Source organism: Aythya marila, assembly GCF_965140915.1.
Source record: "Aythya marila genome assembly, chromosome: 6".
Lineage (NCBI taxonomy): Eukaryota > Metazoa > Chordata > Aves > Anseriformes > Anatidae > Aythya > Aythya marila.
Genome location: NC_139047.1, coordinates 8954767 through 8970542, shown reverse-complemented (window position 1 = coordinate 8970542; position 15776 = coordinate 8954767). Strand labels below are relative to the sequence as shown.

Here is a 15776-nt window from a genome sequence, read left to right as displayed (position 1 = left end):
GGGTCCCCACTGGCATGGGACTGGGGTGGCTTGTGGGAACGTGCCCCTACAAGCTGGGCACTGCTGCTGGAGTATTGCCTGCACCTACTTACAGCACCGTGTGTGCTTTCCGACCTAAATCCCTGCAGCTTGCAAGAGATGAGCACTAACAAATCACTTGGGGTGTGGTGTGCTGAGCTGAGTATCCGTCACTTGGTCCGGAGCAACTTGGGTCTTCTCTGCCCTTTGGTTTAATAACAAAATCTGCAAGAGGTGATCTTTAAAATATGTATCTTTAAACCTTTCCGTCTGTGCACGTAGCTCTTTTTCTGCCCTTGGTTGAAGTGAGGAGAAACACCCTGTCTGCTGCACACAAATGTGTCGGAGATGATAACAACTTAACCTACAATGAAATCGCGCTCTTGTGTTTCTGTATACCGTGGTGTCCTCCCTTCCTGTAGGAAACACACGTCTGCTTGGTATTCTTAGTCTGTGCGAGATGAGATCTAATGCCTTTATGGCACAGCTGACTAACATTCTTTATACCGGGTTTCCTTCTGCTGCAGTGTTTTAATCCTAGTCTTCTGCCAGGCTTGTTAATTCTGCTCTAGGCCTCCTGTTTTCTGTTCCATTTTCTATGCAAAAAACCAGTTTTGTACTTGTCTTCCTCAGCCCTCCTTGCTGTACAGCGATGCCCTGCCAGCCAGAAGTTACAGGGTTTGTGGTGCTCCTGCTCTAAACACAAGCGCTGAAGCCGCTCGCCTTCAGCCATGCCTTCGTTGTAACCTCTGTCGTTCTCGTTGGACCCATGTTTTCCACACTGGTGCCACCTGTCTGATCCACCCGAGTGCACGCGTGCCATGCTGTTTGTACAGACGGGGGCTTGCTGACCCTTTCCTTTGACCCCTGTTGGCGTTGTGCAAGCAGTGCCCAGGGGTGTGTGATGCTCCTGCTGACCTCTCTTTGGATGGAGACCTTCATCTTCGTGTTGGCATACTACCCGGGGCAAGCAGGAGCAGGCCAGAGAGAGGCAACATCAATTCTTCCTGCTGGGGTAGCAGCTGACAACAGTCTGCTTCAAAACTTCCAAATTCCACTGTTCTTGTGCAAACTTCAAAGCCGAGAGAAGCTCGTTTCAATTCTCACCACTTAAGGGCAGAATTTCCTCCTCCCTCTGTGTTTCCCGAGCCAGACACTTGCAGGGTAAACTGGAGGTGGGCGGCTGTCTGGGAATATGCATCATGCACCTTCCTCCCTTTAGATTAATTGGGGAAATTGGCTACGAAGTGGGGTTCATCTGGCATAAGTTTTTCCCACATTTTACAAGCCCCCAGAAACGCAAATCAAACCCGCTTCAGCCATTTAAGAATTGATGTCGCCGGTTTGGTCGGAGGGAAGGTTACCAGTTGAAGCGGCGAGTGGGGGAGCTGCTGGAAATGCATGAGGGGGCGATGGGTGGGGGGCACGGGGGGTTTGCACGTGCCTGGCACAGCTCCGCCAGTTCTTCGCTTGCATGCTGCTCGTGCTTGCGTGTGGGCGACGTCCCCGTACTTGCCCGTGCCCTTCGTTTCCCCGTGCCCTGCACCTTGTGAGTTTGCAAAACCCAAAAGTAGGTCTTCCACTCCTGCTCTGACTCTGTCTTTTGGTTGTAGGCGTCTGTGTATGACGAGAGCGTTTACAGTGGGAGCCGTCGGTATAGTGCCTCTAGTTCTCGTGCTGTAAGCTGTTTTCTGCATTTCCCTGTTGTCGTGTCTCTGTCCTCCATTAACCCGTTTTTACCAGAACGCAGACTTTTTCTGGGCTGAGAGCATTTCAGATGGCCTGTGACAGATCGTAGCCTGCTGTAGGAACGAGCACTGTTACCATCAAATCCTAAATCCTGACCCACGCCGCTCTGAGACTGGCTCCAGATAGCACAGGCAGAGCCCAGCCCCGGCAGCCAGGGCAGCTCAGCTCTGCCTTTTTGCTTCATTTCCTGATAAAATACCTTAGAAAGAGCCCGGAAAGTCCCTTCCCTCTCTGCAACTTTGTCTTCTGCAGAGGGGGATTTATGTAGGTTAAAAAAGGAAGGGGTTCCCCAGTGCCGCTTCATTAAGGTGAAGTGCAGGAGCCGTGTGAGCGTACGGCCGGCTTGCTCTTGTCACTGGGCTTTATATCCCAGAGGGATGTAAAACGAACCACCAAGACCCGAACAGCAAAAAGCCCCCAGAACAAAGCGGTGATGTTAATTTAATTGAAAAATAATAATTAAAAAAAAATTACAATTATATTAGTGTGGAGGAGGAAACCAACTTTGAAGAACGCTCCCTGAGCCCCAGGTTCCTGAGCTGTGCCGTGCATCCTGCTGCTGCCCTCAAGCTTCGCGTGGCTTTTTGGTTCCCAGCACTGCCTCGTTTGTGTTTCTGGCTGTCTTGTGAAACCCATTGATAATTATCTGTTTGGGCTGCTCTGGCAGCCTGCAGTCCTGTGAATTTGCTGGTTAACACCGTGCCGAGCTGGTTGTAATCCTCTGTTTGTACGGGCTGTCTTCCCGTGTTTTCCACAAGTCTCTCAGAGGCCCAGACGATTCGCTTCTGCTTTGGGGAGAAATCATTTACAGCGGGCTCTGAGCCCGAGAGCTGTTTGAAGGCTTTTTCCCAGCCCCTGTCAGTGAGCTGAGCAGGGAAGGCTGCAGAAAGGATGCTCGGGAGCCCGGGCGCGGCGCAGCCTCTTCCAGTGTCTGGTGCCTGCCCGAGGAAGAGCTGGACCACCAGGTTTTGGCCTCCAAGGGAATGGCCCCGTCACAGCTGCAGTGCTGCCTGTGGCTTTTGTAAGGTCACAAGCTCGTGGCTTTGAAGGGGGCAAAGAGGGGCTTCGAGTTGAATTGGCTCTGATTTGGAAAAAAGGGGTGACTTGTGGGATGTAGTGCTAAATTTTGCTTATTCTCAGCTCCGATGTGAAGCTCAGCAGCTGAGGAGCTGATGTCAGTGGATGCAGGACAGCTGAGGATGGGGCTGGGTCACCCTCCGGCCTGTTCCAGTGGCAGGAACCGAGCTGGTGGCTGCGCTGGAGCCGGTTTTATGTCCTGCTTCCTCTGGTATCACTTATTGGTACTGCAAGCTTAATTTTCATTTATATGAGCCACTTTCTTAGCGTGGTTAAAGATGCTGAAATCAGTCCTCCAGTAGCTGGTGGGGGCCTGGGTGTCTCAGGGCAGCTGGGGAGTTTTGGGGGATTCCCACAGCGGCCACATAGCTCAATGGAAGAAACCCGAAAAAAAAGGGTAAGAGTACACACGTATAAACAGTCAGAGAGGTCTTCAGATTGCAGTGTTCTCATATCCCAGACACAAATGACTGAAATAAATTCACCGAGGTCATCAGCAGCACAGCTGAAGCTGCTGAGGAGTTCCTCGTGCTTGCTCCTGGCCCCGAGCTGCCTCCTTCCTTGTCTCCGTGCCAGGTTCTGCACAAGTTTTGGTGCAGCAACGTGGCCCTTTGCAAAGGCTCTGGTCACAACTGCCTTGAGGTAGTACTAATAGGAAAAATAACCTGTCTGGTAAACATCCAGTGGCTTCTTTAACTCGTATCTGTTCTGAATGAATCAAACTTCATACAAGCTCCTGCATTTTTCTATAAAATACGTTTCAGTACAAGGTTGAGTGCGAAGCTGCTGCTCCGAGGCCTGTGAACACGCAGGGAGTGGTTCTAAACCTACTGCCACGCTAAGTCCCAGGGCCGTGTCTCTGATGCTTTAAACTTTCATTTCCCTTCTCTGCTGCCACGGCGTTGTGACCTTAGGAAGCAGAGCAGTGTGTACGCGTTCCTTGCCCTTGTCAGCCCCAGCTCAGCTGCTCGGATACTGGCCTGAAAGGCTTAAAATGGCAGCAGAGAGGGGCTGCAGGTGCTGCACGGTCAGGAGGGCGTTCAGCCCCTGCGATGGGCTCCGTTTGGACTCTAAGCACCACGTAGATGAGGTGGTTTTGGCTTTGGCTTTTGGAGCATAGATTTCTTTTGTGTGTGCAATGTTGAAGAAGGCTCACCGGAGAGCCTCGACGCTCCTGCAGAGTGGTAGGATCGAGCCTTTTGTGTAGCAATTGAGAGGTTTCTGATTTGTGACTGCTGTCTTAAGATATTTAAATAAAAATTACTCTGTGTTCTGCCATTTCTTATATTAAATCAAAGCTCTTTACTGGGTTCATCAACTAGAAGTACTGCTTGCCTTATTTTTTAAAATAACATCTGAAGTGTCTGTTCTCTGACCTTTAACTGCTCTTCCTTTGTTCAGCTGCATGTAACCGTTTTCGTAACTAACTTCAGATGCAATCCTCTCTTGCTTCCTTTCCCAATCCTAATTCTTTTCTCTCTTCTCTGCTTGCTGTTCCTGGTTCACCTGCGGCAGCCTTCAGAGTACAGCTGCTACCTTGGGTCAGGATCTCGGGCATCCTCAAGAGCCAGCTCTGCTCGAGCCAGTCCTGTGGTGAGCTCCTCTATTTTCTTTTGTTCCTACACTGCTTAACTTCTCTTCTTCAAGGTCTTTTCTGTACAAAGAGGTCACTGTCGCTCATAAGACTGTTTCTGCCTGTATTAATTGGGCTATCTAGGCTATGCTAGGGACAATGAAGGATGAACAAGATGAGAAATTTCAAAAAATAATTAAAAAATTAGCAGTCACACGAACCTGGATTGTACCTCTACTGTAAAAACACAGTATTTGTGTAGAAATTACTGAGCTTAAAGCACATTGGCAAGCATTTTACGCAAAAGTTTGCACACTGTTGATGGGTGACTCTATGTCACTTGGCTATGAAAATCAGGAAGCCCTAAATCTCCCTGCAGCCTTCAGGTTTCTCTCCGTTCAGCTGTATTTTGGTGTGGTGGTGTTGCTGCAGGGCTATCCGGAGGCTGGACCTGAGCGTGTTTGTTGGATTGCAGCTTACCAGGCACAGTAAAAAAGCTTACAGTAAACTGGTCTATACCAAGATGGAGAGGGCGATACCATAAATTAACACGCACAAAGCGCCTCTTTAGTCATAACATCCCACTGCACTGCTCGCTTTGCTGAGGGGCTGGAACTTAAGTGCTGTAAATGGTGCCTTGAGGAGTAATTAAAGAGGAATATCTGGATACCCGAAGCTACGGCAGCATGCAGCAAGGTAAGGTGCAGCGTGGAAATCCAGAGCGTTCCTCTGCAGTAACACCCGGTCTGCAGTTCGTATCTGATGTCCCCCATCACGTTTGTCATCAGGCAGGGCGCAGGGAGGCCTTCAGCTCATCGAGTGAGCCCCGTCCTTCTGGGGGAGAAACATGCTGAATAAACTGGGTTGAGCAAAAGCAAATGGAACCGATAAAAAAGTGCAGACGTCTTCCTTAAAGGCAAGGCTACAGCTGCTTTTTTAATTTTTTTTTTTCTTCCTGATTTTTATCAGGTAACGTGTGGCAGCTGGTGAGATAAAAATAAATCAATATTTTAATTAGTCCCTGAGTCTGAGGGAGCTCTGAGTTCTTGCAGTCTGTATCTTCAGCTGTACCGCAAGGCAGAACACGGAAGTTCTTCCTAAATGGCCTTGCAAACTGAATTTCAGTTATCCCCAAGGCAAAAAATAATTAGGATAACCAGGGATTTATTTCATTAAAGACCTTGAAGCATAAGGCTTGGGTACCTTTACATTAACGCTGGCTTCCACTGCGTGTGTTTTGTGCTCAGCCTGAGTCATGAGTGCAGGTTGCTTGTGGTGAGAACAAAACGCAGCTCGCCCCTTCTGGGAGCTGTAGGGGATTTTGTCCTCTCGTTCTCTGCTTACGACTTGGCCTGGCTGCACGCACGTGGGTGGGGAAGGCCGGCTGTGTCAGCACGGCAGAGCGTTAACGTCAGCAGGTCTGAAAGGCACAGGGCTGCAGGGACATCAATCCTCCCGAAGGTACAGGGCTGTAGGGACACCGAGCCACCTCCTGCAGAATGAACCTGGTACCCTACAGCCACCACAGCTTCACTGCAAAGCCACCTCCAAGTTAGTGCACTAAGTCATTGCAGCACCTCTTGACTCCCGTTTTTATTTATTCCACCTACATTAAGCAGTGCCTCGGTCCAGTGATGTGCTCAGGCTTGGCAGCGGGGTGCTGAAACCGAGCCCTGTCTTCTCAGCTGGCTTAGCAGTGTGTCGCTGCCACTCGCACGGTCCCAAAATGTCATCTGCTCGGGTTGCCTAGAAGAATAAAGACCTCCTTGGGCAACCACGGTAACTTCTGAGCGGAAAAATGTGATTGTTTGGGTCTGTAGCAGTATTTAATTATCGCCAGCCCATAAAAATGAGCTGTTCCCTCCCTTGATATATCAAGCCATATGCTTTCGTGGTTCTGCTTTAGATATGCTCTGGCATTTACACGCTTAGAGAGTTGACTCCAAGTTTACTTCTTAAAGGGCTGGCGGAGGAGGAAGGAAAGGGGAGTATCTGTTGGGTTGAAAAAGCTGGATTCCCAGCAAGCTTATGTCACTTGATAGTTTAAAAAAACTCTGTGTACTGTAATAAAAATTAGGAGTGCTTAACACTGAAAGTTAATGATTTTCTTGTGGTTTTGGGTGCTATGGGACAAATGAAACCAAAACCAAACAGTTCCCTAGCTTGATTAACTGTCGTGAGAAATTAGATATACAGAACAAAGAACTTGTCAGCCTAACTTTCTAGATTAAAGCCTGTGATATCCTGTCACTCCAGCCCTTAAATCTTTTTTTTTTTTTCCAGAACTGCTTCTCCCTCTGTCACGGTAGCTTTTTGATGAGCAGGAGTCCTACCTGCTGCACGCAGCTTTGCTGACTTGTGCTCCTGTTTGTGCTGTGCTGTTCATAGCACAGTAAAGGCCAGGAAGATGCTTAAACACAAGATGTAAATACACCTGCCTCAACTTTGACGTTTGATTTTTGGTGCAGTGCCTGAACATTTTTCCCATTATTCCCACCAGTAATCGCTGTCTGCTGCCTTTGCACCTGTAGCAGATACATGGATGAGTCAAGTTTAATATTTAAGCATTATATTTGCTATTAAATGCAGATCTCAGGACTACTGAGAACAGCATCAGTCCCTCCTGTACAGGTGGAGGTGAACTTTGTGCCTGAGCTACTGAGATGAGCTTTTTAATGCGAACTGCTGGAGGTTTTTTTCCTCAAATCAATAAGCTGGTAGCAAAAAGCAAGCATTTCTGTATTTGAGATAGAGCCAGAATGTAAAGATTGACATGAGGCTTGTGTCCTGTAGCACTGGAGGGAGGATTTTAAAGGCTTATTGCTGGTGTGAAGGTGGCTCTTGCGACTGGGAGAGCACGCAGGAGCCCTGTGCTGCTGGGTGCCCCAGCCGAGCCGACCGAAGGGCTGAAGCTGTGATTGTGTGGGCTGCCTGCGGTGCTGCTTTTTTAGTTCCCATCCCTGCAGATACCAGCCTCTGCTCAGCACTACCCACTGCAATAACTTGTCTTTGGTGTGGGCTAAGTTTTCATTTCAAGAGCAGGAAACGATCTTAAAGAGATGTCACGAAAAAGACCTTGCTTTTCTGAGCAAGATCCTCGCTGGAGCTGAACAGCGGCAGCCACGCACTGATGTTGTTCCAGTACTGGAGCACGCACAGCAGCAGCAATCTCATATTTAGCTTCTCTCGAGCTTGCTTTAGGACGCTGGAAGCTAGACAACGTGTTCTAGAGTCCTGACTCTTGCTTTGACTTCAAGATTCATGTTTTTTCTCTCCTGGATGCAATGCAGAACTGTCCCGGGGTGTCAGGACTTTGCAGGAGGTGTTCGAGTCGGATTGTGACCTGGGTAATCCCCTGGTGGCAAAGAGCCTCAAGGGTTAACCTGCCCGTGGAGGAGGGAGAAATACTTTTTAAAACATTGTGCTAAAATGTTTTTATTATCTAGGAAAAATAGGTGATAGAGCCTTATATAGACTTGTAGGATTATTCTGCTCTCGTTAAGTTTCCAGCTGCGGTAAGCCTCTGATAGTGCTGACGTGACGGCAGCGTGGCTCGGCTTTTAGCCTGAAAAACTTTCAGAAGAGGCTGAACTCATCCCATTGTAGTTATTTTTACAAAGAGCAACCTAGTCCCCTTGCCAAAACGAAGCTGTGTGTGCTGGAGATCCTCTGAAAATTGCATCCTTTTCTTTTGTTTTTATATACCAAAGTACCAAGTGCCCACATTGTTGGCAAGGAAGAAGGTAATGCAGAAGGACGATGTTCTCTAGATTAAAGGTTGTGTATCATTAGCTGAATTACTCTTCATTTCTCCTCTTCTAGCAAGTATTCTGTTAGTCTTTTAGAGTTTGACACAGAAAACGAATGAAGGGCTACGCTTAGTACCATGAGAGCAGAGAGGTTATTCTCAGTGTAATTGCCATAATATTCTTTATTGCATGTTTATACGGAAGGTAAACATTTTGGACCGTAATTTTGTGTGGCTTCAAATAAAAATAAACATTTCTTTGTGAACTTTCTTTGATTTCTTGCTGGATCATCTGCCACAGGGCTCCTCGGAGAGTGGCTGAAGGCTGAAAACCTGGGGTTCCCTCTGGTGGCTGAAAAAGAGATTTCTGTCTTCAGTGGAGCGATGCTATCACTACATTAATCTTAAAAAGAGCAGAATGAAAGCTATATAAAACATTCATATAAAACAGATCAATTTTTTAAACATCAACGTTGAAAGAAATCACCAGTGGTTCTTCCTCTGAGAAGAAAATGAAATGCTCGGGGTGCTGCGTGGCACCAAATAGATGAGTGTAGCAGAGCATCACCAGGGAAAATGAAACCTCCTAGAATTTTTTTGAAACCACACCAATTTTAAAAGTCACTTAATACCTTTGAATGATTGCATCCTCGGAACTGCTAGGGGTTGTTTTGCAGTGAAGGTGCAGCAGGCTTCACGGGCGTGGTAATGTAACAGTAACTTTAATGTTTTCCCTGTTGTAAATGGAAGCTTTTTTCTAACTCAGGTGATGGATAATTAAAATAATATCAAGATTTGTTCTCTTCTTCATCAAAAACATTTTTCCATCTACATTCCACAAATCATTGAAGGCAAGTGTTTGCAGTTGTGCCCTAAACCCGTAACACAGGCTTTGCAAAAGGCTGGGCATAAATTCCTGGATATAAAGGCCTGTGTGTGTGTGTGTGTGTGTGTGTGTACACTGCTCTGTAGTAACACACCAATGTTTGCACTGCCACAACTTTCTTGTTAAAACAGCCACCTGGTGTTTGGCAGGGCCAGAAGGCTGCCAAATCCACCCCGCGGAGCTGCCTGGCATGAAATAATAGGGTCCTGTGGGCAGTGTGACACACGACAAGTAGGGTCATCCACACATTGCTCTGTAGAATTCAAAGGGGAAAAAAAAATGATGAATGTTAATTGATTGGAAAGAGATGGAGGTTTCTGAGTGTTCTTTCAAATGAAACGTGTTAACTTAACCTCAGCAGTGCCCTGCCTTCCTCTGGAGCAGATCCGTGTTGGTTTTTCAGTCGTTTCACAACCACTGTTCTTCTTAGCTCTTAGGCTTTCAATCTGGGTAAGCCTTTTGTTTTTTAAAAGTGTTTTGTGAAAACATCTTGAAGGGATGCCCAGGTTGCGTGTGGTTTTTGCTCTCTCTTCTGAGCATTGAAGTTGTCTTGCTTCGTGGTAACTTTCTGTACTCCTAAATCCCACTTTGGCTCTGATTTATTTCTCCTTGGCCAGTGTTAGCACAGGATCCAGCTTCTGAATCAGTAAATTCCAGGGAAGTGCCGAAGTCACAGACTGGCTGTTTATTTAGACTTTGCACCGGTCCCACATAGAGGCTTCAGGGTCAGTTTCTGCAGCCTCGGCGTTGCTGGGCTCTTTGCTTGAAGTGAGTCGCTCTTTGACACAAGAAGAGAACACTCAGTGGAAGTCTTAAGCTTTAGACTTCATTTTTCATAGTTTTTTTCTTCTCCTTTTGGGAGCAGTGCAGGTTCAGTATGGTTCTTCAAACTGAACTTGACGCTTTGCTTTTGTGAACGGGGGAAGGAGCTGCTGGTAGGTTTCAGAGGTAGCTGATTTTATTTAAGGGCCATAAAACTGCAGCTTCAAGAAGGTGTCTTGGTCTGGAAGTCTCTGCAGCCTTCAATTAAACAATGGTATGATTTCTCTACTTGAGTAAATTGCTATTTCAAGTTCTGTTGAGGCATGGTTTTAAGTTTTCAAAAAAAAATTAAAAAAATAAATAAAAAGATAGCATACAGTTGTTCTTATGTAAAGGAAAAGATTTGGAGGTTTACATTCACATCCATGTAGGATTTATATGCCTTCATTGATAACCTACAGATAACTGTTGTCTTAATGTTGAAATACTGTGATGTAGATAAGGAAAAATGTGTTCCTCTGTCTTATCTTACAGACCTCGTAGGTTTTCATCAATGCATATATTCCAGGGAGCGATGTACTGCTTGGGAACTCGTGGTGATTCGTCCTGGCTTATGCCCTGAAGTGCTAGCTAGGACATTGCTAGCTGCTTTTTGAGCACATAGAGATTGCTAATGAAAAGTCTCTGAAAGGTTTTAGGAATTCCCCTTCTGATATCATTGTACCTTCTCCTGTCCTTTATTATCTAATGATTCCTTCTGAACCTCTGTTTTACAGATCGAGGAAAGGCCAGAAAAAGACTTCGAGAAGGTAAGAAGGATCTTGTGAATTACTCTGATTTTTTTATATTTTTTTTAAGGTAGGTAGAACTTGCAGTGAATTTACAGAAATCTTCTAGGAAGCCTACTGTGGGGGCAAAACTTTGAATTATCAGATCTTCTACTACTGCATTTATTGAACTTTAAACCTGTGTGTGTGTGTGTGTGTGTGTGTTCAGAAGTTATAACTAATATTCAGCAGCACTCGACTGAAGTTGCTTTAGGCTAAGCCATGAGAATACTGGTTTTGTTTGTAGGGTTTAATTGTAGTGTTGTGTACAAATAAAAAAACCAAAGTGATACTGCGTTAAGTGGGAAACTGGCTTCACACAGAACCCTCAGTTCTCTAAAAACAGTGAGGCTACTGCTGCAGAGTAAATACATATAAATGAAAGCAAGAAGAGTTTGAAGAGTAGTAAAAAACATCCACAAAATATAATAATGCAAGTTCTTAAAAATATCTGGCAAGATGATACTAAGCCCCTAAAGATTTTATCTAATTTAGAATTAATACTTAAATCTAAGCTGTGCAAACTGCTGTTACAAAGGTAAGTGTTTACATCTGATCTTTCTCATTAGTTTCCCTTGGTGAATCTTGATCTTCTGATTCTTCTTCCTAAGAGGTTATTTAATCAAGCTTGTATGATTTGGAAGTGCAAGGGTTCTTTTCTGTTAAGCCTTCCCTTGCTGAGGAGCTTGCAGGAGCAGAGCAACAACAGCTCCCGTTCCTCTGGGTTTGTTGTTAATACTGAATTCTAATGTTTTCTGTGGCACCAGAGGCCAACGAGGAATTAGGATGACCTAAAAGCCACAGACTTGCCCCTGGTTGTGTTAGATGCCTAGATAACAATTGCTGTTAGCTGTTTTCCTCACGTTTTAATTTGGGACTGCTGAAGCTAACACAGAAATATCGTAACTCCCAGGAACACAATTAATGTTTTGTCATTTGTCTATATCAGTAGGTCAACAGTCTATGTTATGTGTAATTATTTTTTTAAATCCGTATATCTAGGAAAAAAAATTACAACCATTTTAAACTGTGTAATTCTAGGGAGCACGAACCGTCTCGAGTTTATCAGCAGCTACGTTAGCTTCTCTAGGTGGGACATCTTCACGAAGAGGCAGCGGGGATACGTCCATCTCAGCAGATACGGAGGCGTCAATTAGAGAAATAAAGGTGAGGTTCTTAAAACCAGCACAAACTGTTAGGAATCTTTTAACTATGGCATTTTTTAAACTTCTGTCCAAGAAATTTCATCGTCTGGCAAGGCTTTAGGATCAGACTGCTTAATCCATGTGGTAGAAATATTTAAATGAGAGCCTCAAATATGAATAATTCCGTATCAGTTGTACTTCTGCCCCTTAGTTTCAGTGACATCATTCACCTTTCTCACCGTTTCTCTCAGGATATCTATGAGTTAAAGGACCAGATTCAGGATGTAGAAGGCAGATACATGCAGGGACTGAAAGAAATGAAGGTACTGCTTCACTGCAGAGTGGAAGTGTGGTAATTAACACCAGCTAAACATTCACAGAGCCAGTGTGAGACCTAGAACTGACCTTGCATGCTTTTCTTCTGGGGGTGGTTGTAAACTGTGTGGAAACATTTCATTAGCTGAAAAAGTAGCTGTCCTGGTGTCTGAAGGTGGTGAGCAGTGCTTCCAAGTGTGGACTGAAGGACGGCTAATTACTCTTGCACGTCTGTCTTGCTGTTTTGAGAAGGTAATTGTTTTGCTAGCAAATTAAAACTGCTATATTTTAAATTGCTTTGTAAGGAAACCTCCCAGAATTGGAAGACAAAATAAAACACGTGACCTACAATGCCATGAAAAATCATATGACATTAAAAGCTCAGATGTTTTGCTTACATTTTCATTTGAAAAGGTCTGGTGTGCCTTTGGAAAGTTGCACATATACAGCACTGACTGGCATTTAGATTTCATCTTTAGATCACAGAAAAGACCCTCAGTACTTGTAACAAAATGTTGTGTAACAAAACGCATCACATGAAAAGCCAACCAGTGCTCACAGCAGCTGGCAGGAGGGAAGCACTTAGCACTTCCACAAAGCCATAAATGAGTTTTGGTGTCATACATCAGCATAACATCATGTGCTAAGTGAGGAACAGCATTAGTGATAACATTTTTGGAAAAGTTAACTTTGCAAAGCTATAGATAGACACCAAGCATGTAGTACAACATTTATTGGTGTGAATTATTGTGTTTGTCATCAGCTTAGTGCTGCAACAGGTGCAGTTACTGCCATCTTATGAGTTGTGAATGGAAAGAAGAGTAATTTGTCCTTTTTTCTGTAAAGCCTGTTGTTTTTTTCCCTGATCAGTGCGTAGCAGATGTAGCAAAATAGTCACGCTACATTAAAAAAAAAAGTAGGTCTGCATACCTTAAACTGCCTTTTTGTGGTGGTTTGTACCTAAGCCCCACTGTGTTACAAAGGTGGTCTTTAATTCTGGTTTTGGTTTGGTGTAAAAGAGTGTGCTTAATGTCCAGGGATAGCTCAGTGCTGTGATGGAACCTGATGCTAATAAAACAAAACTCAGCATGCTGAAGGAGTTAACTTCTTATTTGCATATACTTCCTTTCCAGCTCGTTTCTGATATTCAATCCCACCACTGGTGCCAAATTCTGACTGCTTTCCTGTGCTTAATATTTCTAATACTTAGGCTGGAAAGTGCACCAAAACACAATTTGTGTTTAAGAACATGAATTTATACGGGTCTGAAGACAAATTCTCTTATTTGTCAATAGAAAACAAACTAAACCAATTCAGGCTTAATTTCTGTGATCATTTCATCACTCTCATCCCCTGTTCTGTTTATGGGCTGGAAAGGGAATTATATGAATCTCACCTCTACTCTGTGCGTCATTCTAATATTACTGAAGTCCCAAGAGAAACTGCTTGATGTGTGAACTGAAATATCAACATGTTTGCATATTTGCACTGTTTTGCCTACGTACGTCCTTTATTTCTGGTTTAAAATCAAACATTGCAAGTTTGACTGCATGGCATGGAAGATACTTTTTGTCATTGTTATTACAAACCTCTCACTATCTTATATTTGTTTCACATGGATGGGGAGGGTTTTCAAGGCAATGGGGGTTGTTTCTTAGAGTGAATTTGTAAAGAGGGAATGCAATATAGGAAACCTAATGAGAAATGATGCATCAAGTCACAAAAACTGCAGCTTTCACTGCAAATCCTAATTCCTGAGTTAGCGTATTTAGTGTCTCCTACCTCACACTGAAAGGATCCCTAAAAATCTGTGTGAGCTGGCTGCTAAACCACCTTAGGTTAAAGCCTAGCTCATTAATGCTGCACTACCTAAACTGATCTTAAATCAAGGCCAGTTTACCTTTAAAAAAAAAAAAATCCAACTTGTCATCTTCAGCAGCTGCTTTGAGCTGCCAATGTGCAGGGGCAGGGGGAGGAGGGAGAAGGAAGAAAACCCTGAGAAAGCAGGAGCTGAAGCGGCAGAGAACAGGAAGCATTTTATCCATCTGAAGGTAAGGTTTCTTGCTTGCTACCAGAAGGCTTGCGGAAGCACAAGGGAGGTTATCCTCACCTTGGGACAGTTGGTAAGGCTCTCCTGCGCGTGATTAGCACCGGTTTCAGCAGGAGCGCTCAGGAAGTTTGTGGTTTAGCACTTCATTTTCTTGTTCAAGGTCTTGGCTGGCAGAGTGTGTGTGACTGACCTCTGACTGTGGATGTTTATTCTTTGCAGGACTCTTTAGCCGAAGTTGAAGAGAAATATAAAAAGGCTATGGTGTCAAATGCTCAACTAGACAATGAAAAAACAAATTTCATGTACCAAGTAGATACCCTGAAGGATGCCCTGTTAGAGTTAGAAGAACAGCTGGCAGAATCCAGGAGGCAATATGAAGAAAAAAGTAAAGTAGGTATTTAGCTGTGGCATGTTATTTAACTGTGAAGGATTTGGGGAGGGGGGCAGACACCTTTGGGAGGAGACAGCCAAATTACTCTTCAAGATTTTTAATAAGTTTTTGGTTTAGATCTGTTAAAGTGAGTGGAGTAGCAGCATGCTATGTGTTTGTGGTCATACAAACAGACTTTTTCATGAAATGTCTGTTTTATAAAGCAATTTCTGAAGAAGTAAAGAAATGTTTTATATGGTAAGGATATACTGATAGTATCATATGTCCTTTGACATTCCATCTTTGAAGTGAATTCAAAGGTTTTGTTCAGAGTGACTTCTGGAGGATTCTTTTTTTTTTTTTTTTTTACTTCCAGAGTATTTTAATGCATAAAGCTCCCTTCAGAAGAGAGTTGTGCAGCTTACATAGTTCAGGGAGCTATGTGGCTGAGTGCTGAATGGTTTTATGTGAATTCAACTTCTCTAACACCTAGTGAGTTGGTGTTAAAACTGTGGCCTACTAGCTTCTCAGAATCAGCTCTTTAGCTTGGGTACATTTCACTATAGCACACTGTGAAACACACGGTTCCTGGAAGATTTGGTAGTGTTTTTTTGTCTAACTCCTTCGTTTCTACCTGACTTGTTTAGTGCATTGTGTCAAAAGAGCAGGTTGCGTTCCCACGTTCCCATCCATTCTTTTTATAAGCCACTCACTGGCAGCCTGCTGCTCAAATTGTGAAACTGCCTAAATGAAGTCTGTCACTTCCATATTTGGTGGAATAATAATTTATTGGAAAAATGACAAAACAGACTTAAAAAATATATATATATATTCTTTTGGGATTGTGATTAGAAGCATATTCAGGAATTGAATTGTGGCAAGCATTTTCTTTGTGCTAGGACTTAATTTCTTCTGTTTTTCTTGGATGCTATTTCTGATCAATAAAAACCTCATGAATATTTCATTCACAGGAATTTGAGAGAGAGAAGCATGCTCATAGCATATTGCAGTTTCAGTTCATGGAAGTCAAAGAGGCTTTGAAGCAAAGAGAAGAAATGCTTGCAGTAAGTAACTTCACCTTTTTGTTGTTGTTGTTGTTTAATGACTTCTTTGATTGGTGTGTTCCCAGTTAGGTGTGTAGAAGGTGAGGCACAGAGAATCTTATTCCCTACTCAAATTTCTCACCTGAAGAAATACTCGTGTTTCAGGCCAAACAGGTTTAGAACTGACTAACAGAAATAAGACTTTCAAAAGTA

General features: G+C 44.1%; 1 protein-coding gene across 28 annotated transcripts in view; it reads left to right on the top strand.

The window, feature by feature from the left end:
• Positions 1 to 15776, top strand: part of LRRFIP1 (LRR binding FLII interacting protein 1) — a 100059-nt gene that overhangs the window by 65126 nt on the left and 19157 nt on the right. For 14 of the 28 annotated variants that reach the window (XM_082763853.1, XM_082763857.1, XM_082763845.1 and 11 more), the window contains 8 exons: positions 652 to 696; positions 1632 to 1697; positions 4360 to 4437; positions 10590 to 10622; positions 11682 to 11807; positions 12037 to 12108; positions 14370 to 14540; positions 15492 to 15584. In XM_082763853.1, the coding sequence (XP_082619979.1) occupies positions 652 to 696; positions 1632 to 1697; positions 4360 to 4437; positions 10590 to 10622; positions 11682 to 11807; positions 12037 to 12108; positions 14370 to 14540; positions 15492 to 15584 (684 nt within the window). The remainder of the gene's footprint in view (positions 1 to 651; positions 697 to 1631; positions 1698 to 4359; positions 4438 to 10589; positions 10623 to 11681; positions 11808 to 12036; positions 12109 to 14369; positions 14541 to 15491; positions 15585 to 15776) is intronic. The other 14 variants (XM_082763852.1, XM_082763844.1, XM_082763846.1 and 11 more) reach the window with 5 other exon arrangements.